General features: G+C 46.1%; 1 protein-coding gene across 4 annotated transcripts in view; it reads left to right on the forward strand.

Annotated features, from left to right (window-relative positions):
- WWC1 (WW and C2 domain containing 1) overlaps window positions 1-25,294 on the forward strand; it is a 151,244-nt gene that overhangs the window by 58,318 nt on the left and 67,632 nt on the right. For all 4 annotated transcript variants that reach the window (XR_009007190.1, XM_007171387.2, XM_057541178.1 and 1 more), the window contains exon 2: window positions 16,108-16,217. Coding sequence is in view for 1 of the 4 variants with exons in the window: in XM_007171387.2 (XP_007171449.2) it covers window positions 16,108-16,217 (110 nt within the window). In the remaining 3 variants the exon portion in view is untranslated. The remainder of the gene's footprint in view (window positions 1-16,107; window positions 16,218-25,294) is intronic.

Here is a 25,294-nt window from a genome sequence, read left to right on the forward strand (position 1 = left end):
GAACAGGCAAGAAGAGTTACTGACTGGAGGAGGGAGAGGAGGTGGGAGATGGTAGAGCTGAAGGCTCGTCAGCAGTAGGAGACGGAGGGCAAGCTGCAGTTTCACGCATGCCTGATGTTGATGGCACAGGTGCTGGTTCCTGGCTGGATTCAATTTTATCTATAAAGATCCTGTACTACTGTACTCTCTACAGTATTGTACAGTAAAGTACACAAAAGCACAACCACTTGTAGAGGATGCACGCACGTGACAATGTACGCCAGACACGTGACCTAGCTTATGTGATTGGACATGTGAACATACATTTGCATCTTTGAAAGTTCACAACTTGAAGGTTCGTATGTAGGGCACTTCCTGTAATGATTTTCACATCTCCTCAGGGCCTTTCACATCAATCTCTAGACAAACTCCCAAGCTTGTCTCTTCTGGGGTCTCAGACTTTAGGGAGGAGACCCAGGAGGGCTGCCTCTGTTCCTCTCCTGGCAGCTGGACCAGGGGGTCCATTGGCCTCCACAGTGCTTCGTGGCCCCACTTCTACGCAGGAATCATGTAACTACTGTTTATGCTCGTTTTCTTTCAATATTTTAATGCTTTTCTAGACTCTGAATTTTTCTGTAAGAGGAAAATTAGGATTCATTTTCGAATGACTTTTTTATGAAGGGGGAGTAAGGGGTTCTGGAGAGAAGGACTGAAAAATGTACTTGGCATTTTTAGGGGTGTTTGTCTTATTTCTGGTTATGAGAGCAGCAAAAACAAACGAACAAACAAACCTGAACTTCATCCCCAACAGGGAAACAGCGAACACTGTCAACATTTTGGCATTTTTCCTTCTAGTCATTTTCCCTTTTACTTGCAGGCGGGTAAGATTATGCTGCATGCACAGTTTTGTAACCTGCTTTTTTTTTTTTTTTAAATATATTTATTTAATTTATTTATTTTTGGCTACATTGGGTCTTTGTTGCTGCACACGGGCTTTCTCTAGTTGCGGGAGCGGGGGCTACTTTGCTTTGTGGTGCGCGGGCTTCTCTTTGCGGTGGCTTCTCTTGTTGCAGAACCCAGCCTCTAGGTACGTGGGCTCAGTAGTTGTGGCCCGTGGGCTCAGTAGTTGTGGCTCGCGGGCTCTAGAACGCAGGCTCAGTAGTTGTGGTGCACGGGCTTAGTTGCTCCGCGGCATGTGGGATCTTCCCGGATCAGGGCTCGAACCCGTGTCCCCTGCATTGGCAGGCGGACTCCCAACCACTGCGCCACCAGGGAAGCCCTGTAACCTGCTTTTTAAATTTCTTTTCAATTCTGTAATATAAACCTTCTCCCTTCTGTCATTCAAAATGCTTCCTGAGCATCCATTTCAAACAGTTGCATCAAATGATTATAACCATAATTTACCAACTATTCATTCCCTACAGATACTGAGGCTGTACGCATTTTTTTCTTCCCATGGTAAATAATGTTGCCTTGAACATCTTTGCGTGTAAATCTTCCCACCCACGTAGGGTCGGGACAGCAGTTAAGTCGCGGATGCGTTTGTCTTCAAGGAAGTTGATTAAGCTCTTGAGGCCCCTTCTCTTATAGGAACCAGGTGCTTCCCTGACTGCTCCTGTCCTTTGTCAGCTGTGACTTCTGCTCCTGGGTTGGGCGCCGAGAGCGAACATCTCTTTCAATTTGTCTAAAACACACCTTCTTCTTCTCTTTATCTTCCCCAGCTCTCACAGCCTCCCCCACAGCGTTCCTAATAAACATTCCTAATGTTCGTCCCTAATAGTTGTAGCCAGAGCAAAAATAGCCCCCTAATTTTCCCTTCTTACCAGACTTTACAGTTTAAAACCACAGGGGATAGTTTTCAATTCCACGGCATTTAGAACATTACCTCTTCCGGCCTCCCAATTATGTAGATTCACCGTCTGCGTTCACTTTCCGAGGAACAGTTAAGACCTGAGTTCAAATCCTCAGTTTACCTCTTAACAGCCGAGCGACCTTGGTCAACTTAACATCTCTCTCTAAGGCTCCATTTACTCTTGGGTACCATGCGCTCGTAATGGGAGCCACTTAACTGGGTTGCTATGAGAATTTAATGACAGTTAGTACACTTAAAGTGCTGTGTGTTAGTGTTGTTATTCGCTAAAGGTTTTGACTCTGGGTCAAAACAGGAGCATGCAAGTCACCTCCAAGATGCTAGATTTTCATGACAAAACGGTACCATGTAATGCCAGACCTGGAAGGATGGCGCTGAGATGGAGTCCATCCCCCTGGTTTCATTGATGGGGAAACTGAGGCCCCCAGAGGGGAAGGGACTTGTCCAGGGTCACCTGGATGGGTATAAGATATGACACCACAATGCTGCTCCTCTGATCAGGCAGCAGGAGGGGCTCATGGCTTCAGAGCACAGATAGAGCCCTTCCATCAAGCCCGGGGAGGGGGTGGGGGGAGCTCATCCTTTATGTCTAGGCCTCGGGTGGGCTCAGTGTGGGATTCAGCTAATAGTCCAGATCCCACCCATTGCCTGTTAAGCCCCCCAGATCAATCCCAGAGCAGCTAGGAAGCTTGTGGAGTATTAGAAACACTATATATATTCTCTCTTGCACTGCACAGGTGATTTCCTGTGACCCACCCCCCCATACCATCCACGCTTGTGTGACCACACACACCACACGTACACACACACATACCTCTTGGGCCCATTGGAAATTCATATATTCTCCCCTGGCACAGGAGCTGAAGGCGTCTGCCAACCTGTGGGTTTCTTTTCCATGTGGCTCACCATCTGGAGTGGCCACCTGGCCTCCTTGTGGAGTGTGTGTGTGTGTGTTTGCGTGTTTGCGCACACTAGCTCAGGCACCCATGTCCCAGGGCCAGCGTATTGTGTCCCCTCTCTGTGCTTAACGGCTGAATGAACAAGAGCAAGAGAACAGAGGCGCAGAGGACAATACCCAGAAGTCATCCCGGCAGCGTGAATGAATAATTCATATTGTATCTGCTGCTTTCCAGGGCTTCCCCAAATAGCTGTTTTAATTGCTTATTTGTTTCGCTGCTGACTTTAATTCAGCCGCCTTCAGCTCAGAACACTTTGGTGTTTAACGTTGACTCGCAGGTAGGGCTTCCCTTTGGGGAACAAGGGTCTGTTTTCTTCTTTAAAAAGAAATAATGGGAGGGAAAATAAACCCTTAAAGTTGTACTTTTCAGAGGTAAAAACCATTTTCTTTTCACCTCCTGTGCAGAGCTCCTTTGTAATCAGTCACTGTAGGCCTCTGTGGTCTTGGAGAATAAAGAAATAGCGGTTACATGGACAGGCAAGGCGAGCTTCTGGGCTAGATCAGTCAGCCCACTGTGATGCAATCGGCAAACACTTGGGCATCTACAGATTTTGAGATTCTCAGACATGGCCAGGCCATGCTGCCTTGTGCTTTCCTACACATGCCAGCCAGAGCATCTAGGAAAGGTTATTAGGAAGGCCCTACCTGCCTGGGCAGGCAACCTGGGGGCTGCCCTGCCAATGTAGCCCGTAGAATAGTAGGGGGTCCAATGCCATGTCCCCCCCGGAGCTCTGGCAGGATGCCTGTAGTGTGAAATGCGTGGCTCAGCTTTGAAAGGGCTTCTGCTGGTGGTCCTGGTGGAATGACCTGGAGAAGGGGGCTGGTTGGAAGCCAGACATTTGGAGCCCCTTATATATAAATATAAGGGCAGCCAGAGGTAGCAGGATGTAGAGTGTGGAGGGCCTGGGCCGATAGAAGCCGTGTGGGTTACAGCATGAGGTGACGGGTGTGAACCTGAAGACACAAAGGGCACCCAGGACACCCTTGGTGGTTGCAGAGATGGGGCCAGTGGGCTTTGTGGTCTAGTCCCACACCTGCAGAACAGGGGCACCTGTAGAGCCAGTAGGCCAGGGTGCAGTCAATTACTCCCCCTCACCCCGCACCCCCCAGCTCTGCTTGGCCTTCTGTCTGCAGATGGATGCAAAGGGTAGAGGGCTGGTTTAATGTGGGAGGACAGAAAGTGATGTTCACTGAGGACCTCCTAAGTGCAGAGGAGCAGAGGGGTTGAGAACCTGCATTCTGGAATCAGGTCCATGTGCTGCTGTGTCCTCACTGGCTGTGTAACCTCAGGCAAGACACTGTGTGGGACAGGAGCTCAGCAAACACTAGGAAAGGGCTGATACAGCTGCTTCCGGGATGTGCTCAGAGAGAGGCCGGGGGGCCGTGACCAGGCCCTGAGAGTGGGACGGGAGGCAGAAAGCTTTGATAAAGAAGGAGAAGGAGAGGGATTTCTCGAACACAAGGTTCGATACCACTTTTAAAGTTCCTGCAGTCATTAAATAGGGGATGTTATACACCAGTCGTCCTAAGTAGGGTGCTGGGACCAGCAGCATTGGCATCACCTGGGAGCTTGTGGGAAATGCAAATTCTCAGTGCAGCCCAGAATCGGAAACTCTGGGAGTGGGTCACAGCTCTCTGTGAGTTAACAAGCCCTCCAGGGGATTCTGATGCAGCTCAGGGCTGAGGACAACCGCTGTATACAATAAGGGGAAGTCAGAAGGGGTGTTCAGAGAACGGGTGCATATGGGCCAGGGAGACTAGGGAGTGTTAGGAAACCTGAGTGCCAGGAGGATCCATTCCTCTGTGGCTGTGTGACCTTGGACAATTCCTTAGGACACAGTCTTAGAAACTCAGTACTGAAAGGTCCTTTAGTGATCACTGTGTCATCTTCTTATGGTGGGAACAGGGAAACAGTGGTCCAGGGTGAGGAAGGGGCTTGGCTATAGTTCCTCAGTGGCAGAGCTGAAAATTGAGGCCAGTTGGATTTGCCTCCTGACAAACTAAGTGTCCCAGGATGTATCAGCTTGCCTCTCTATGTCTCAGTTTCCACATCTGTAAAATGGAACTAATAGTAGTACTTAGATTATTTTAAATAAGTTAATATCATATAGTATTGAATATGGGGTTTTCCTTTATTTTTTCCTTACAACTGTATTGAGGAATTACTGAAGCACACTAACTTGTATGTATTTAAAGGGTGCAATTTGGTGAATTTTGACATACACATATACATCTATGAACCTATCTTCATAATCAATATAACAAACATTCCCATCACCCTCGAAACTTTCTTTGTGCCCTTTTATAATCCCTCTCTCCCTCTACTCCTCCCCAGGCAACTACTGATCTGCTTTCTGTCCTTAAGGTTGGTTTGTATTTTCTAGAATTTTACAAACATGGAATTGTGCAGTACAGTCTCTTTCTTCCCTGGTTTCTTTTACCCAGTATATTTCTGAGGTTCATCTGTATTGTGGTGTGTGTTAATAGTTTGTTCCTTTTTATTACTGAGTAGTATTCCAGTGTGTGGATGTATATTTGTCTATCCATTCCCCTATTGATGGACATCTGGATTGTTTCTAGCGTAAGGTTATTACAAATCAACATAACATTGATTTTAAGAAGCACCATTATTTTATGTGCCACTAAGAAAGGAAAAGTGCTACCAATTAAATTATGACTCAATGTTTTTAAATTAACTAGAATGTTTATTTCATACTCATCAAAATAAATCTTTCAAGCTTAGGTTTTTTTTGTTACTCACATATCGCTTTTTTACATACCAAAAAAAAAAGGAATACCTAAACAAAAATAAAGCTCCAGTGTTCCTAATACATCTTATCATTCCGAATCCAATTCTTTGGAGTCAGTTTTTAGCTCAGAATTACTGATGTCTGTGCTTTTAATATCGTCATCCTTGGTGCCCTCAAGGGTGTTGGTGATGCAGCCTTGTTATAGGGCCCACAGAGAAGCTCAAAGGCTCCGGTGCTGGGCTCTGCAGCCAGCGTGGCAATTATGCAGTGGTAGCCTCCCTTGCACTCCTGCTTTGGGAATGTTGCTAAACGTGTCTGTTCATTGCCTTCTCCACCCTTCCCCACAATCATTTGGTTCCTAGGGGTTAAAAGTGCTCCACTATTGTCTCTGAGATTTTATCCCAAGCCCATGACATCTTTGATGTCTGTGCACACACGGGCGGTGACAGCTCCATCAGGACTGCAGCCTAGCTGACAGTGTCGTAAGATGTCAGCAGTGCTAACACACATCCCAGTTTCGGAGATGCTAAAATGTATTTTAAAATGTGCAGCTCAGAATCGTTGAAACAGAGTCTATGTGTACTTTGTAAGTACTCAATGAAATTCAGCTTTTATTATTATTATTGCATTACTGTGAAGCATCAATTTCCTGTTGGTCAAATGAGGGCGGCTGTATCTGCCTCACAGAAATGTTGTGAAGGTAAAGGACATGATTTATTTCACATAGAGCATATGGGCCAGTGCCTAGTACTTAATTGACCTTCAGCAGAAGATGTATTGTTTCATTGCAGCCTCACAATGCCCTTGACTTTGGGGACCGGCAAGATAGAAGACTTGTGAATGCTGAAGCTGCAAAGGGGGCCTTAGAAATGCTACATCTCAGCTCCCTCATTTTACAGATGGGAAGCCCAGAGAGGGTGGGTGCCTTCCCCAAGGGCCTGGTTCATCTGGTGGCAACATCAGGATTCAAACCCAGATCTCGTCACTCCCCTTCCAATGCTCTGCCTAAAAACTGTGTTGTCATGGAAGGAGCCACAGGTCAGGATCCCAGAGAAGCCTTCATGGCCAGTTCCATTTCCAGAAGGATCAGCTCCTCAGGCTGCATGGCTGGGGTGAGGGTCAGAGCTCAAGGAACAGGAATGGCCAGATTCCAGGGAAGGGTGGCTTTGGCCTCTGTCCATCACGCTGGAAGCTTCTGGACAGCCCAGCACCTGGGAGGACCCTTTGGAAACCCAGCTCTTGGGACTGGAAAGGAGCAAAGCTGGGGGTTGAGTGCCCTCAGGGTCATAAATACAAAAAGGAGGAGCTCTGCATATCTGCCCAGCACCACATGCCAAGGGCTCTATTGAGCTGTTCCTAATGTACTAATTCGTTCAGTGCTACCAGAGCCCTGTGAGGCAGGTTTTCTTGACTGCTTTATACCTATGGGGAAACTGAGGCTTAGAGCTGGGGAAGGAATACCTAAGATTACACAGCTAAGAAAGATGGAACTGGGAGTCCCATTTGGTTCTGTTGGCCCTTTCTATAGGGCACAGAACCTCCTTAGCCTAACTCCCAATTCGGGAATGAGAATGGAGCTGGGTGAAGGGCAAACATGTATACCCAGTGCTTTGTTCTGCTGTGGTACTGGGCTTTAAGAGAATTACCCTCCAACAAGAGAACAAGCAAAACGAAGGGCCCATCTCCCAACCTTGTCTGTCCATGAATGGGAACTTCATAGTTTCATACGGGTTCTGGCCCAGTGATAATTCTCCTTCCAGTATAACAGGGTTAGTTAGCCCAGGACAGTACTATCAATAACTATTTCTTGAAGCCTGTTCAGATGATTGCTGTATCTCAGATGGAGCTGAACTCAGCACCAGGCTGACTTGATCTCTTGGTGTCATGAATGTGATGCAGGCCTGGGGTTGGTCCCCAGGTTTTAGTCTCAGCCTTGCCACTGGGTCCTTGGGTGGCTCTGGGCAAGTCTTTCTCTCTGTGCTTCAGTTTTGTCACCAATAAAACAAGGAGTTGATTTGTCAGATCCCAGATATCACACTCAGTTTTAACATTCCTTAACACCCCTGCATCAGGTGCCTCATTTGGACAGCAATGAAAATAATAACGAGTTGCTCACGTTTATTGAGCACATACTATATACCAAAGTGATATTTCATCCATTATCTCATCTAATCCTCAAAGAACACTGTAAGGTGGGTTTGAACGGTACTTACCTGAAAGCGTTGTTATGAGGTTCAAGTGAATTAACATCTGTAAAGTGCTTGGAACAGTTCCTGGCACAGAATCCATGCTCAATCAATGTATTATTATTTCTCCTGTTCTGCAAGTGTGAAAACTGAGCCGAATAGAGTTTAAGTATCTTGCCCAAGGTCACAGAGCTAGAACCTGGCAGAGCCGAGATTTAAGCCCAAGGAGTCTGGCTCCAAAGCCCTGTGCTCCTAATTTCTACTCTGTGCTGCCTCTAGATAAGACAAGATGCAGGAGAAAGATGTTAGAGAGCAGTGGGGACTATGTGCAGCTAGAGAGTGCCTGCCTTCAAAAGGCACGCTAGCTCCATTCTTAAAACACAGCACTGTAGTAGACAGACAAACATATCTATAAGCTGAATTTGGCCACCCAGTAGTCAGTTGGCCATGCCTAGGCTAATCCGTGATCTGGTTCTCAGAATCTTAATCTTAAATCCCAGCAAGTGAGATGCAGAGCAATAGCAGAATCACCACTGTGTCAGTGAGCTGGAGGGTACCCAGGGATGAGTAGGCATAAAGACATGGGGATGGAGGCGAAGGAAGGGAACAGGCCCAAGGCTCAGGTGTGTGATCCCAAGAACTCAGTTCGGGGGGCAGAGTGAAGGCAGGATTTAGCAGGAGGAGGTAAGCCACTGGTTTGTGGAAGCCTGGGTTAAAGACTAGAAGGGGGTAGGGGGAACGGTCTGGAACTTTCCCTCCCCATAGGAGAATGCCAGGAATGAGAGGGAGTGACTAGACCAAGAAAGCTTCTGGATAAACCAGTCCTACCAAAGTAGGGAAGCAAGGAAGTCTGGGGGTCGAATAACCAGAATGTCGAGACAGGTGTTTTGAGAGTAGAGGGACGGAAGTGTTTGAGGGAAAGAAAACTTGGAAATTCCTGGTGTAAATGCCTCCTTCAGAGAACACATTTTGAGAGCCAAAGCCAATCCAGCTGCCACCTCTTAACTCTCTCTGGTTTAATTTCCCCCCAAAAAAAAACAGAGTCCCAAGTCCTCCAGGAAAGGAGGCGGTGGAATACAGTGCAAGGCTTACTGGCTATTAGCATGAACAAGTATTTTGCCTCATCATGGAAAGGGATATAAAACCTAACTGATAAGAACAGGTAATGTTGGTTGAGCCCTGTGTGCCGTGGGCTCAAGCATAGCTCATTTTAGGCAGGTAGTCACTCGGAACATCCCCACTTTACAGATGGAGAAGCAGGTTCAGGCAAGTTAGGGTCCACGCCCAAGTGGACAGAGTGAGTAAGTGACGGCGCCTGCATTGCAACCCCTCTAGAGCTTATGATTTTTTTTTTTACCACCACTCGTATCTCTCGAGTTGAAAAATAGGGACAGTAATGATGATGATGATGATGATATGATAATAGCTAACATATCCGACCAACTTGAGAGATGACACCATTCTCACGGTGCGCAGAGCGCAGAAGTCTCTCAGCTGTTAACAGCCCGCATTTACTGAGGGCTTATTACATGGCAGGCCCTGTGCTAAGCACTTTACATGGGTTATCTCATTTAATCCCTGCAACACCCTTATGAGATTGGAATGTCTAAGTTTCACAGAGAAGGAAACTCCTAACAAGGTTAAGTAATACACCTGTGGTTGTAGACGGAGCAGAGAGTGGGTTTCAGCCCAGCATCAATTCCGTAGCCTTTGTGGGTAACAACGACCCGGCCTCCCCATTAGCCGTGAAGCCCACCACCGTCTTCCCTGGACTACTTCCTTCTCCAGCCTCCCCCGCCTACACCCCGTCGTCTCAGTCTCTCCCTTCTCCCACCCCCTTGGTCTTTCACATCTGTACAGCTGACCTAGCATCTTATTAACTATCCCTGCATCCTCTCATTGCCTGGGGTTCACAGTCTAAGGTAGCGTAACCGCTATACATGCTGTCACAGGGATGGGCCACTCCCTGCTTTCAGTGTAAGCCTCGGCTGCCTGGCCAGACCCTCTGCTCTCGAAGGCAGAAACAAGGCTTATTCAAGTGTCTTAGCCCTCGTCGTGTCTGGCGTGGGACCAGGCTGTTGTGTCCATGCAGTAAATTCTTCTTTTTTTTAAAAAGCCTGATTGAGTTTATTTTTTAATTTTTATTTATAAATGTATTTATTTTATTTATTTATTTTTGGCTGCGTTGGGTCTTCGTTGCGGTGCGCGGGCTTCTCATTGTCGTGGCTTCTCTTGTTACACGGAGCACGGGCTCTAGGCGCACGGGCTTCAGTAGTTGTGACGCACGGGCTTAGTTGCTCCGCGGCAAGTGGGATCTTCCCAGACCAGGGCTCGAACCCGTGTCCCCTGCATTGGCAGGCAGATTCTTAACCGTTGCGCCACCAGGGAAGCGCATGCAATAAATTCTTGTTGCTTGGAGGACTGATTGAAAGGAGGGAGAAAGGAGTTGAGGAGAGGGTGAGTCAGAGAGCCTCTCTGGGTCGCCTTCTGCAGCTCGGCACTAGGGTGGTGCTCAGAGTCTTAATGGGGACCCCAGAGCCCCAAAAGCCCAGCCTCTGCCCACTCTACCTCCAGTTCATCACTCATAGCGTGAAGGTATGCGGCTTTCTTTTCTGTTCCTCACACCATCATCCCTTCCCAAAGCCTTTGTACTGGCCATTCCTGTTGCTTCCCACCATCTGGTCTCCCCTCCAAGATCACCTCCTCCGAGAAGCTTCCCTTGCTTCCCTTGACTGCCCTGCCCCGCCCCACCCTTACACAAAATCCCACTACCCTGTTGTACTTTTCTGAATAGCATGAGTCTCTGAAATGATCCTGTGGATTCATTTTCTGGTTGGGGTGTCTCCCTGACGGGAGTGTAAGGGCAAGGTCCTGTCTGTCTCGTCCACTTCTGTAGCTGGGTGTTTGCTCCGGTTCAGCTGTGGTTCATGTGCTCAGCCGTCCTCACCAACTAGGAGATGGTGATTTTTTTTCATCCCCAGATTTGTTTAAGGAATGAATGAAGGTGTTTGCACCAAACCGAATTAAAGGGAGGAAGGAGAATTGCAAAGATTGCACTTTCTTCCGGCCACCCCAGCCTTGCAGGTGTGGGCTGCTTAGCACTGGGGCTCTGCCGCAGTCCGGTGGTGGCGTGTCCTCAGGAGTTGTGTAATCCTGAGCTATGGGAACTATGCGTGTGAAACACCCCGGGGTGGGAAGAACCGGCCTGGCCATTGTGCCTGGGCTGGGAGGAGAGGTTCGGCTGAAAGTTTGGACAGTTCTTGGCATGCAGTCTGCAGGGCCCTTTAGAAAGCGATCCCGCCCAGTTGGCCCTCGGAGAGAGCACGGTCTGGGGGGGCCAGCATCCCGCTGGACGGCGATAAAGAGGTTACTGTGGGAAGCGTTCAGATTGCTCGGGAAGCACTAGGAACATGAAAGATATGTTATGCGTTCTTCAGTCCCAAGAGAATCACCACCCAGTGTTAGACTTGGCAAAAGGCTTTCTGCTCCTTCTCTGAGCTGCCTCCTTAGAAAAGACGCGCTGTCTGAATACTGAATGCCAGCCGTGGCGATGTGGAGCTGGAAAGAGGACGAGGGGCCTGCGTTCCTGGACAGGTGATCCCACAGGACCCTACCTGTCTCCAAGGCAACACATCCGGGCTCCTTTTTTTCCAGGAGAGCCTGTTGTGAAACATTCAGGAATGTTTGTGTTCCTTCAGAGATTTGTAATTAAGAAGAGGCAGAACTAGTTCTCTTTTGGCGCTCTTCCCTCCTTCCCTCTCACCCCTCCGGCATTTGGGTCATTTGATTTCACGATCTGGGTTTTCAGCAGCCCAGGACTTGGAGGCTGGAGGAAGGGACTGTACCGGGCTGGATTGGGGCGAATCGCTTCAACAGGGGATGGGGGCTGGGAGTTGCAGGCAGGCCCCCAAGGCCTGGCCACATCTGAAAGCAGACATCTCTTCCCAGCTCACATTCTTGGCACTTGCCCAAGGGGAAGCACTGCAGGCCAGAGAAGCACCCACAGTTTCCCAGGGGAGACTGGTTTAAACGGACAGTTCCTCTCTCTGGGAAGAGAAGTGTGTGCACATGTATATATGTGTGTGTGTGTGTGTGTGTGTGTGTGTGTGTGTTTAAATCCTTGTGCAGCTAAAAACGCTTCTTTTCATCCTGATTCTCTGAATGACACGTCTCTGCACACTGAATAATTCATCTCCCTCTTGGCATTTGTTCCAGAGAGAATCTCGCTGTCCAGATTTCTTGTAAGTTGCATAGTCTTCCAATAGAAGCTTTTCTCTTTCCCATGGAAGAGCTCTGGGAGCCTGGATATCAGCCCTCTGGTTTTTTTTCCATGATCGCTTTGAAGGGAAGCCTGAATATCAAACCCAAAGCCTTCCTTTCTCCTCTTGCCCCCTCCATCTAACATTGGGTCCCCTGGATTCCCTCTTCTTTATCCCTGTTGGGCACGATGTCTGTGTTCACCGCAGGCAGGAATCAGCATCTCAGCCCTGGTAGGATATCCAATGTCGGGTACATTACTGATACTTGTATCTAACATTTACTTCAGGTCTGACTTCTTGATGTCCAAGGCTGGAACAATCAGTGGAGTTAATGGTTTTCTGGAAAAGTGATGCATTTTGGGTGTCTTAGACCTGCCGCTCCTCCCTCAGTCCCCATCCTCACACACAGAGCTCAGTGAATCCCTTGTCGTGGTAACTGTGAAACAGTTGTCTTTTCATGAAGCAGTCGTGCATTATCCAAGCATATTGAGTAGCTTTGCACCAAGGTATAGAATACTGAAGTTGCAAATAGGACGCAGCTTGGGTACCTTCTGCCTGCTTCAGATTTCCCCCCTACCCAGCTTCATCATCTGTATCTCGGGCATAGCTTCCTTTGTGCTCCAGACTGTTCTGAGACTCCCTTGGTCTTGTCAGTTTTTATTAGCAAAGCTCAGGTTCTCTAGTCAGGCAATGGGGCTTCAGGTTATACCTCTGGTGTTTGCCAACTCTGTGACGTTGGGTGTGTTTTCTCACTGGTAAAATAAAGGAAGAGTGCCTGTGGCCCAGAGAGGAAACATGATATGTACGTAACTTGTTTTCTAGGCCTAGAATTAGTCATTATTAAATATTTTAATTCCAACTGATATAGGAATATTACAGAGAAACCAGTTAAAAAAATGATTAGAAAGGAAAAAGTTAAATTATGTTAAAATCCCTATACCAAGATAGCATTTTAATGTATATCTTTCCAGTTCCTCTTCTACAAACATATATGCATTTTAGGCAAAATGTCATATACTGTAACAGTATCCTGTAGCTTTTTTTTTTTTTAATAGATCTTTATTGGAGTATAGTTGCTTCACAATACTGTGTTAGTTTCTGTTGCACAACAAAGTGAATCAGCCATATGCATACATATGTGCCCATATCCCCTCCCTCTTGAGCCTCCCTCTCATCCTCCCTATCCCACCCCTCTAGGTCATTGCAAAGCACCAAGCCGACCTCCCTGTGCTATGCTGCTGATTCCCACCAGCCAACTGTTTTACATTCGGCAGTGTATATACGTCGATGCTACTCTCACTTAGCCCTGGCTTCACCCTCCCACCCCATGTCCTCAAGTCCATTCTCTATGCCTACCTCTTTATTCCTGCCCTGCAACTAGGTTCATCAGTACCTTTTTTTTCTTTAGATTCCACATATATGCATTAGCGTACAGTATTTGTTTTGCTCTTTCTGGCTTACTTCACTCTGTATGACAGACTCTAGGTCCATCCACCTCGCTACAAATAACTCAATTTCGTTTCTTTTTACGGATGAGTAATATTCCATTGTATATATCTTGTTCAACAATGTTGCTTTTCCTCATAGTATGTTAAGAGCATCCTTCCATGTTGGCAAAATATAGAACACACCATTAATTTTTGTTCTTAGGTATTCATTATTGTATTCACCCATTCCACAAATGTTTATTGAGCACCGATCGTGGGGAACATAAGATTCTGTTGCTTAGATGCACCATTGATGAAATCATTTAATTCATCCCCAGGGAAGAATTTTGAAAGGTGGTGATCCACACAGGGATTCAGGGAGCTGTGGAGAGGAGATGTATCTTTTATCTTCTTGATTTTCTAGGTTGCAAAGTGTAACTAACAAGATTCCCATCTCCCCAGCCAGGCTGGCAGGTGGGGCTTCTCAGGGCTGAGCCCAGGGAGAGGAATGAGTCAGAAACAAAGGTCTGACTGTGGTTGGCTCAGGCATTCCTGTTCCCTCCCAGATTTATCTGTCCTCAGTAATAGAGTCACTTGCCGTGGAGGAGTATACCTCTGTATGGAGTTTTCCTTCAGAGGCCTTTTCAAAGCTGTGTAAGATGAAATGATGTTGGATGAGATTTGGCTGTTGGTCACTGGTCTTCATTCTCCATCAGGAAGTGGGAAAAAATCATTTACAGTAGTTTGAGGAGGAGGAGGAGTACTGAGGGACATGGTCTTTTGTTTCTGAAGTCTGTGCAGGGCTTGGGGTGGAGTGGTGGAGTGGGCTGAAGACAGCTTTGCAGAAACTTTATCCAGGTTGGCAAAGGTGCTCCTGAATGAAGTGCCTTCTGACCCGAGGAAATCACCTGTGTCTTCCCCACCTCTTCCTTCTTTTACTCCAAGACGGTGGCTTGTAATTTTGCGTGGGGCTCAGGAGATGCATTGAAGATGTCAACTTTCAAGAGAACATTTTGGCTCACAACAGGGGCTCTGAAGACAGAGTGCCTTGCTTGAAATCCCAGCTTTGTCATTGTTATGGACATCGAGAATGTTATTTAATCTTTCTTAGTCTCAGTTTCCCCTTCTGGGAAGCAGAGAAGAATGTCCTTTGAGCATCCATTTGCACCAGCCTCTGCACTAAATGTTTTTACAAACATGACTTTATTTAACATTGACAACCTGGAGAGTTATTATTATCCCCACATTTCAGATAAAAATACTGAGGCTCAGAGAGGGACAGTAAGTTGCCATACTCACACAGCTGGTAAGTAATGCTTATTGAATCCTTATTGGATAGGGCTTAGTCTGTTGCATATCATATACGCCTCTGCCTCATCCTTTGTCTCCCACAATACAGCAGTAAATTACTGACTAACAGAAGCTTTGGGTCTATCCATTCCTTCAGTCAATAGATACTTTTCTTAGCCTACCAGACCCTAGATATATAGTGGCACATGAACACACCAGGTCTATCCACCAGGGGCTCTTTCAGTATTTCTTTTTTCCCCACGTATTTTGCTTTAAGCTTGATTTGGAGTGGGTTTAAGAGGGAAGGAGATTGCACAAGACGGGAGAGTCATTTCCTGTGGCTTGGAGGGAAGTTCTTAATCAGGAATCCTAGGCCCCGTCCCACTCATCTTTCCTCCTCTCCCGTTGTACCTCAGTTTGCCAATCTGTCTAAAGAGTGTTGAAGCAGAGCCTTCTGGGCTTCCAGAATTGGGAGGGGATTGGGAGCAGACAGGTGAGGGAGAATATTAGAATATGTATTTTAGGCAGATACAGCTATGGGGAAAAACCAAAGGGGCCGTCTGGGGGCGCCACTCAGGCTGACTTTTGTGTACCTAGATTCCCGGCTCCCTGCACGCTGGCTAAAGTGCTTGACCAAGGGTTTATGGTGTTTTCCAGCCTTGAAAAACCTTTGTTTGTTTCGCTGGGTGATTTGTCTGTCTGTCCATCTGACTTAGCCACCAAGACTGGGTGATTACCGCCACCTCACTCCCCACAATATGGTGACTTAGAGGGTGGTTATCGCTAAAAGATCAGTTTGGCCTGGATTTTGCAGCGAAGGACAGCAGTGGGTACAGGCATTTGGGAATCGGCCCGGGAAGCAAAGAAATACGGTTTTTGGCCAAACTCACAAGGAGGGAACATCTGCTATTCTAGATGCTGCAGTAAGCTAGTTTTCCAGAGGGGAAGGAGGTAGGACAGACATGGGCTAGAGCCGGGGGGATGGCTGGGGCCGTGGTGGACAAGTGAATTGCAGGTGGAGCAGCCAGAGAGGGCTGGAGTTCGAGTCCTGAAGTAAGACTTGACCCTCAAGCCCTTTCCTGGGACCCCCCTCACTTAGAGATGCAGGAACAGAGGCCCAGAGAAGGCAGGTGACTTGCTCAAATCACTCCCCAGTTTGTGGCAAAGTTGGGAGCCGAGCAGATTCCCCGCCTCCCTCCCAGGGGCTCTAATCCTGCTGCTTCAGTTATGCATTCATCTTCCCGGGGACAGCAGAGCTGGTGTCACAGTGCAAAGCTTCTGGATCTGGTGGGTCGGCGCAGAGGAGCAGGGAGGTTGAGAGCAGCTACGTGTTGCGGGGTCTTGGGGACCGTGGGCTGATGGAATCTGTTTCTCCTCTCCCTTGCCAGGTACACCAAACCGCTCACCTTTGCTGACTGCATTAGTGATGAGTTGCCGCTGGGATGGGAAGAGGCGTACGACCCACAGGTTGGAGATTACTTCATAGACCACAACACCAGTAAGTTCCTGGCCGTCCTCCCTTCCCATCCCCTCTGCCCATCCCTCTACCTCCTGCCCAGCCCCCAAGTCTGGAAGAGCTACCAGCAGGGACTCATGAAGCCAGATTGTGTTTTGTTTCACATAGAGTTAGACAGAGATGTCAATGTAGATATAGATAGATAATGTATGCTCATATATAAATAACAGTTCAGAAGGATTTTAAATGGAATCTAAAAACTCCACCTCTCACAACCCATCTCCCCGATTTTACAGAGGCAACCACTGCTATCAATTTCTTGTGTATCACTCCAGAAATTTCCCAGTCATGTGTGTTTATGTGTATATGTACATATATTCTTTTTTTACATATATTGATTTCCATGCATACAGATTTTTTTCATATAAGGTAGATGTGTCCCTGTCATTGCCAGACCATTTTGGAGCAGTCACTGCCCCCAAAACAGGTCCCCAGCAGCCAGCATGCACACGTATGTGTCTGTCATGGAGTGGTCTGACTGTATGTGCCACTAGCCCATCATACCGTTCAGCCCACCCTCACGTTGTATCTGTGCTCCAGGTATCCTGACCCAGAGTGAAGATTCTTAGTGTCTTTGTCTCTGTGACTATGATGGAGGCATAGGTTGATACAGGACGAAGCATGTTGTCTGACAGGTGGAAGAACCCAGGTCGAGGTACCCCAGCCGGGGAGAGTTGATGTGTATTTGGGCCTCATCCATCACGCACCTTCTCGGCCAAGACTATTCCTGTCCTCGGAAATTCGCTGCCCCATTTGTTCACGTGTACAGAGGAAAGACGATGTTTCTGTCTCGCTCTCCACCTTCTGAACTGTGGGATTCCTTTTTGTCTTTTCAGGCAAGAGGAAAATGGGATGCAAAGGCACGTGTCTGAAGGTTGAGATTAGGGCACTAAATCCCAGTGGCCCCTGTTTCCTGAGTGTGCACTCTGTGCTGTGTGCTGGGAGAGGAACTGGAGAGACATCACTCATTCAATCATCCCAGCTTCCCTGTGGCATGCTAGGGTGATTATCCCCACCTTAGAAATGGGACTCACAGGTAGAAATCGACTGCTCAACACTCAGAGTCAAAACATGGCGGAGCTGGGATTTGAACTGGTGCGGGGAGTGGAGTTGGGCTTCTCCATCCACTTCCTCCTCTGGGTTTCAGTAGCACCTGGTCATACCTCTGCTGTGCCCCTCATCGCTCTGTAGTATAACCATTTACCTACCGAGACTAGCTCTTCTGGAGCAGGACAATGTCTAATTCATCTGTCTAGTCCCAGGCCTTTGCCTGGTAAGGCACGTAGTAGGTGTGCACTTGACCTTTGCTACATAGAAAAGGGCATACGTGCATGAATGCACGACCAAGTGGGTGAATGAGCAGACTATTGTTGGCACCAAAGCATAGGAGAGTTTCTGAGAGACGGCTAATGGCATTAATTGCATTGTTGGTGGTAGCCGAGGTTTTTATTAGCGCTCATGATTGCATACGGGATAATGAGAAGTAAATATGCCTAATTGAGTATGTATGGGGAATGAGGTTAATGCTTGGAGGGCTGCACGGTATGCTGGGTTAAACACTGATGTACAGGACCCCTAATCAGTCCTTTCCTGTTTGTAATTGCTGAGTGCATCCCCCTCATTAAAATCTGATGGTGGGAGTGAGATTTTCAGGTGCTTCTGGGAGTTGTTGGAGAGACAGAAGGATGGCGTTATCATGCAGTGGCAGAGTTTATTCTGGAGGGGATGATGGCAGAAATGGGGATATGCGTTGGGAGGTGAGTAAATGAGAACCACAATAGGAAGAATTCTCTCTGGTAGTTTTACCAGCTATCGGGCTACTGGTTTTCTTTTGGCTGGAAGGTGCTCTCATTGGACGGAGGGTACCACCTCCGCAGACGGAGCCAGTGATACAGATGTGGTATGTATGTGACCATCGAGGCCCAAGCACTCAGAGCCGTGGGCTCAGACCAATCCTCTGTGTGTCCACTGACTGAAATTACTCTCTTAAGAGTTCTAGACACAATAGAATTGAGCAACAAATTAAATCCACCATCCAGCGTTTGTTCATTCAGCAAATATTTATTGACCTCCTACAATGTTCTAGGCACTGTTCTGGGAGCGTGGGGTACGTGAGAGTTCCAAATGGCAATGATCCTTGTCCTTACAGAACTTTCATTTTGGCAGAAGAAACAGAAAATAAACAGAATAAGTAAGCAGATTATGTAGTATGTTACAAAATTATCAGTGTTATGGGAAAAGGGGAAGCAGAGCATGGGGCTGAGGTGTGCTGGGGTGTCTTTGTGGGTGGCGGGGAGGGACAGTGGTAAAGGTCTTCAGGAAGAAGACCTTGTCGAGAAAATGAGATTTGAGCTAAGACTTGAAGGAGGTGGGGAGAACGTTTCGAGTAGAGAGAGCTGATTGAACAAAAACTCCACTGCGTGATCACATTTAGCTTGCTTGAGGGATGGCAAGGACGCAGGTGTGCATATAGCAGAATTCGTGAGGAAGCGGGGAGAGGGGCATCAGGCCAGCAGAGTGTGGGCAGTGGTCCACCTGAAGGGTTCAGGCTTTTATTCAACACGGTGGGAGCCATTGGAAAATTTTAAGCAGATGAGTGGCGTGACCTGTTTTATATCTTAAAAGGGTCACTCTGGCTGCTTTGCTGAGAATAGACCTTAGTGGAACAAGGGCAGAAGCAGGGAGACTTGTAAGAGATGATTGCAATAGTCCAGGTGACAAAGGACAGTGCCCCAGACCAAGGCCGTAGTGGTAGAGGTGGTGAAAAGTGGCCTGAAGCTGGAGGTATTTTCAAGATAGAGCCAACAAGCCTTCCTGATAGATTGCACGTGGGGTGTGAAAGAATGGGATAAATGAGCCTCTCTGGGCCTGAGCAATTGGCAGGATGGAGTTGCCATTTATTGGATGGAGAAAACTGCAGGAGGAGTGGGTTTAGGAAGGAGGAACAAAGGTTCATTGGGATGTGTCGCATCTTCCATGCCTGTTACACACCTGAGAGAAGGTGTCGCTGGTCAGTTTGATGTAGGAATCTGGTGTTTGGAAAAGAGATCTGGGCTGAAGATGTGTATTTGGGAGTTGTTGGCATATAGAGAGTATTTAAAGACATGAAGCTGGATGAGATCACCAAAGGAATAAGTCAAGACAGAGAGAAGACAATCAAAGAATGAGCCATGGGGTCCTCAGACAGGAGGAGGGTACAGAGAAGAGGAAAACCAGTCATGATTCTGGGGAGTGATCGGAAAGGTGGGAGGAAAGCGAGAGCATCTTGGCAGCCATGTGAAGGAGGCATACCGAGGAGAGAGGTGTCAACCCCGTCAAATGCTTCTGACAGATCAAGTACGAAGACGACTGAGAATTGACCTATAGACTTAGCAAACCCCTGTGACGCTGGTGACCCTGACTTGGAGGGCAGCTTTGGACAAGGACTGGGGGCAAAAGCCTGACTAGAGTGAGTCTAAAAAAAAACGGAAGGGAGGCATTGGAAACAGCAAATATGGACGACTCTTTCCAAAATACAACCCGCTTTCATTATTTCATTTATCCGTATTCAGTTTTCCCACTGCCATGTACATCCAGCATGATTAGATGGTTTTAATCAGTGATCAAATTGTGTGTTCTGCTGTTTTCTCCTCATACTATGTCATGAATATTTGAGAGATGCTACCTAGTCTTCATATTGGTCATTTTTATTGTATCAAATAGAGGTATTGATACATTTTAACACATTAAATGAGTGTACCGTAATACCCCCCTATTGCTGACCTTTTGGGTTCTTTCCATTTGTTTGTTATAAATAAATAACACTAGGGGAAGAATCTTTATGCATATTGCTTTTTTCTTTTATGATACTTTCCTGGAGTTGTATTTCCAAATGTAGGATCGCTAAGTGAAAGATTATAAACACTCGTGAGACTTCTGGTACCTCTTCCTAGTTTGATAAGTATTTCTAAAAGATCGTGTCCATCTGTATTGCCACAGCAATAAGGGTACTATTTTTCTCATACCTTCATCAGTCAGTATGGGGCTAGTTACTTTTCGGTAAATTCATCACAGGTTTAAACTGTTACTTCATTGTTTTTCATTTGCATTCATTTCCATAGTGACAAGGTTGGACGTTCTCCAGATGTTCAGCTGTTTTTAAGACAATTGTTGTTCAAGCCGTTAGAGAATTCAATAGTGTTAGTCATGTGGGTGCGCATGTGGTGCGTGTAGAAAGCAAGCGTGTGATGGGTAGAGGCGGTGGGGTGAGGGATGTGTGAAGTGCGGTGAACGTGTGAGCTGTATGGAGAGTGAGTGTGAAGTGTGTTTGTAGGTAGAGGTTTGGAGCCTGGGGGAGGCTGAAGAACTGGGTCTCAATGATGGCTGCGCTCAGTCGGCTAAATGTTTACTGGAAGTAGCTGCGTTTTGGGGAGAGGGGGCATGAGGAGGGAAGGGGACAGAGGGATGCTGTTGTGTGTAGCTGAGTTCGTGACATGCTGAATGATGAAACTATGTCCATGTTTAGCTTTCATAAAAACAAGAACTCAAAAATAGTTGGCCAAGGACATCGCTAACAACCTGCCCAGGTGTAAAGTTATCTATTCCGGTGAGGTGGACTTAAGAAAGTGGAGTGTCAGCAGAAGGGGCTGGGCTTGGGAGGACCCCTCAGAGTGTGACCAGTTCAGGATGAACAGCAGTTAGCACAGCTCCTTACAACCACCTAGGGAGCTGCCCCCAAAAGACAGTCTTTTCAAGAGTTGCTAGTACAACTGGTATCCACATGGAAAAAAATACATCTCCACTTCTCCCCCCGCCTCACACCATATGTAAAAATAAATTCAGAACGGACCACAGACCTCAACATAAAAGCTAAGACTAGAAAACTTCGAGAAGGAGACTAAGGAGAAAATCTGCAAGATTTTAGGGTAGGCAAAGGTTTTTTGGACAAGGCACAGAAAGCACTAAGCATACAAGAAAAAAGTAATAATAATTGGGTTTCATTGAATTAAAACTTCTGCTCTTCAAAAGACCATTAAGAAACTGAAAAAGCAAGCTACAGATAAGGAGAAAATATTTGCAATACATATATCTGACAGCAGATCCATATCAAGAATATAAAAAGAACCCTTACACCTTAATAGTAAGAAGCCCAACAACCCAATAAAAAGTATGAGCAAAAGATTTAAATAGACACTTCACTAAAGAAGACATACAAATGGCCAATAAACACATAAAAATATGCTTTACATAATCAGTCATTAGGGAAATAGGAATTAAACCTACAACGAGGTACCACTCTACACTCACTGTAATGACTAAAATGAAAAAGATCGACAGTACCAATGGTTGGGGAGGACGTGGAGGAACTGGAACTCTAATTCACTACTAGTGAGGATGTAAATCAGAACAACCATTTTGGAAAACAGTTTTTTAGTTTCTTATAAAATTCAACATATAATTAACATACAAGCCAACAATTCCACCCCTAGATAGTTTTCCCTAAGTGAAATGCAGACATTGCAAAGACTTGTGCACGCATGTTCATTACAGCCTTATTCATAATAATCTCAAACAACAACCCAAAAGTTTATCAAAAAGTGAATTATGCTGTATTCATGCAATAGACTGTTATTCCACAATAACAAAAAATGGACGACTGATACAACCTAAATGAGTCTCAAAAGCCTTATGCCAAGTGAAGGAGGTGAGATCCAAAGAGCACATACTGCTTGATTCCATTGTCATGAAGTTCTAAGGCAGAACCGGAGGGAGGAAGTGGGTGGAAGTGACTGACACAGGACTGCAGGGTAAAGGAACCATTTACACATTGAAAACAAGTGGTAATTTATGGTGTATGCGTTTGTCAAAACATATCCAAGTCTACACTTTAGATGGTTGCGCTTCATTGTATTTAAATTACGCCTTAATAAAGGTGATTTAAACAATGTATTGATGCCCACTTAATACTGCAGACCAATTAAATGGAAATTTCTGGGGTAATTTCCAACATGCAACAAGGTTGAAACCAGTGTTCTGGTGTGGGGTTGTGGGTTGTGTTTGTCTGTCTGTGCATCCATCTATCCGTGTTGGTTTGTGCTACAGAAGAAAGCCTGGGTCACCAAAAATGGTAGCCAAGCCAGCCTTCAATTAAGGGTCTCACGTGCTTTTCTACTCCAAGGAGCGCGGCCTCCAAAGGGAGGGCGCCACTGTCAGATTAAACCCAGAGCACCATGGGGAGGATCCATCCAGGGGTGCCCCGGGGCATTTGTCAGGGACCCAGCATTTCAGCCAGCCCTCTGGCAGGTGATTCTGTCTGGAGCTCAGCATCGCACCTGCCAGCCTTGCCTGCCGTCTTCAGTGACTGCTCAGCCCACCGGTGTTGTCACCTCTTAGCAGGTCTAACCTTCAGTGATATGTTGAAATTATTTGGGGAGCTTTGTGGGTCACCATTGCCTCCTTCCCACCCCCAGAGATTCTGATTTAATTGGTCCAGGGGTGGGATCTGAGCATCGGGATTTAAAAAATTTCCCCCAGTGATTTTACTGTGCAAACGGGTTCTTGGACATTGGCTGCACAGCAGTTACCTGGCGAAGCTTAAAACTGCCAATGCCTGGGCCCTGCTCTTGGAAACTGTGATGTTAAGTGTTCTGGGGGCAGAATTCAGGCTTTTGTTTTTATTTTTGTTTTTTGAAGCTCCATAGCTAATTATAATATGCTGACTGGACCCAGTGTACTGGATGAAGTACCAACCTTTTTTTTTTTTTTTTTTAAAGCAATTTTGCTGAGAGTCTGGGGGAAAAGGCACTCTCATAAAGCTGTCGGTGAGAATAAAAATTGGTACAACCTTTGGGAAGATAATTTGGTAGTGTCTGTTAAAATTTAAGATGTGTATACCCACTGACCCAGTAATTCCTCTTTTAAGGAATTCCTCTTTTTACACTACAGAATTAATAATAGCACACGTTCATAGAAGTATGTTTTTAAGAATCCTCACTACAGCATTGGTTGTGGTAGCAAAAGAACTGAAAACAATCCAGATGTTTCCTGGTAGTGGTCTGGGAGACCAGTAAAGCCCTATCATAAATAAATGTTAGTACCATACCATGGAATACTATGCAACCATTTAAATGATTGAGGTAAGTAAAAAATAAATGAATAAATAAAAGCAATGGTACAAATGAAAAAAAAGGATAAATTAAAAATTGAGGTAAATCTTTATGTACCTATAAGGGAAAATGAACATGATATATCATTTGGAGATGAAAGCAAATTGCAGACCAATATACATGACATGGGCCACTTTACATTAAAAATAAATTTGTGTGTGTAGATATGTATGTATAAACAGGTTTGTATATAATCAGAGGGCAATATCTGTTAGTGTGTGAGACTCCTAATGGCAGTTACCTCTAGGATGTAGGATTGGAGAGATTTAAACTCCCATTTCTTACTTTACGAATTTGCAATGGTGGAATTGTGAGATTTTTCTTTTTTTGTATTTTTCAATATTTTTCCCAAAAATGTAAATTTTTTTAAATATGACAAACTTTAAAAAACATCTGCACCCTGGCCATGTTTCTTTTCTTTTCTGTGGCCCGTGTCAGCCAGAAGTGCGGGGCCCCTGAGGGGAACCCAGGAGTCCCTAACCCTGAGGGAATCCACATCTGCTGATGGGAAATGGGACCCCACAGTGTTTCAGCCCAGCTTTGTAAATTCTCTCCTGCCCCTTTTTTTCTTCTCTTACAAGTGTTCCTCCCTCTTACTTGGTTGAAGAGTTGCAAAACTTTCTTTGTGGGAAGCAATTTTGTGGCCCCTGCCAGCCATCTTCACACCTTGTTTTCTTTCCCAGAAAAAGGGAGGAGGAGAGCTTGAAGAATTGAATAGTTTTGGCTTTACTCTCACCATCATTTGTTTACTTTACCTGGGTGTAAGTACACTACAGCTTCCTGGGAAGCAGTGAGGCAGGGCCCATTATCCTCTTTTATAATTAGAAAAGTAGACTCAGAGGGGTCAAGCAGCCTGCCCATTGTAACACAGTGATTATTGGCAGGCATGAGAACGTGGCCCTGCTACTACCTCTTTGATTATTCTTCCCGTCTCTTCTTTCTTTCATTGGAAATACTCATTGGGGTCTATTCAGGAGGATTGAGAGCTAAAGGTGCTGCAAAAGGAGGTACAAACTCAAAGCCCTCAGGAGCCACACACATGACGTAAATGAATGAAGCAGATAAATTGTGGACCCACAGTGGCCAGATCTTCTGAATGATCAAGAAAAACCAGAGGGCTTCCCTGGTGGCGCAGTGGTTGAGAGTCTGCCTGCCAATGCAGGGGACGCGGGTTCGAGCCCTGGTCTGGGAGGATCCCACATGCCGCGGAGCAACTGGGCCCGTGAGCCACAATTACTGAGCCTGCGCGTCTGGAGCCTGTGCTCCGCAACAAGAGAGGCCGCGACAGTGAGAGGCCCGTGCACCGCGATGAAGAGTGGCCCCCACTTGCCGCAACTAGAGAAAGCCCTCGCACAGAAACGAAGACCCAACACAGCCATAAATTAATTAATAAAAAAAGAAAAGAAAAGAAAAACCAGAGATCAGGATTTTAATAAATCTCCTTGTTTTTACATACCAGTAATCAGTTCAAAATTAATAAAGTTCTTTGGGCTAAGCAAAACCTATCTACAGTCTGGATTCACCATATGGCTGTGATTATACAATTTCTGGTGTGTTAGTCGCCCCTTACCCCACCCACCAACTGGGAAATGACTGAGGAGTTGACAGTCAACAGGCATTGATTCTTGGACATGGTTTTGACCTCTTTGACATCTGCTCAGCTGCCAGCTACCCTTTTTAAAAAATTTTTTTGTCTTCTGACTTTTTTCCAAGTTATCACTATACATATTTATTGTACACATAATTTTAAAAAATAAAAAAGAATGAAGAAAAGGCATCCTACCATCAAGACATATCTGCTGTTGATAATTTGCTAAGTTTCCTCCTAATCTTTTTGAGAATGTACATATGTATTTTGATAAATACAAAATTATTTATGCAGTTTTGCACCCAGTACTTCTACTCCCTTTTATA

Source organism: Balaenoptera acutorostrata, chromosome 2 (genome assembly GCF_949987535.1).
Source record: "Balaenoptera acutorostrata chromosome 2, mBalAcu1.1, whole genome shotgun sequence".
NCBI classification, from domain to species: Eukaryota; Metazoa; Chordata; class Mammalia; order Artiodactyla; family Balaenopteridae; genus Balaenoptera; species Balaenoptera acutorostrata.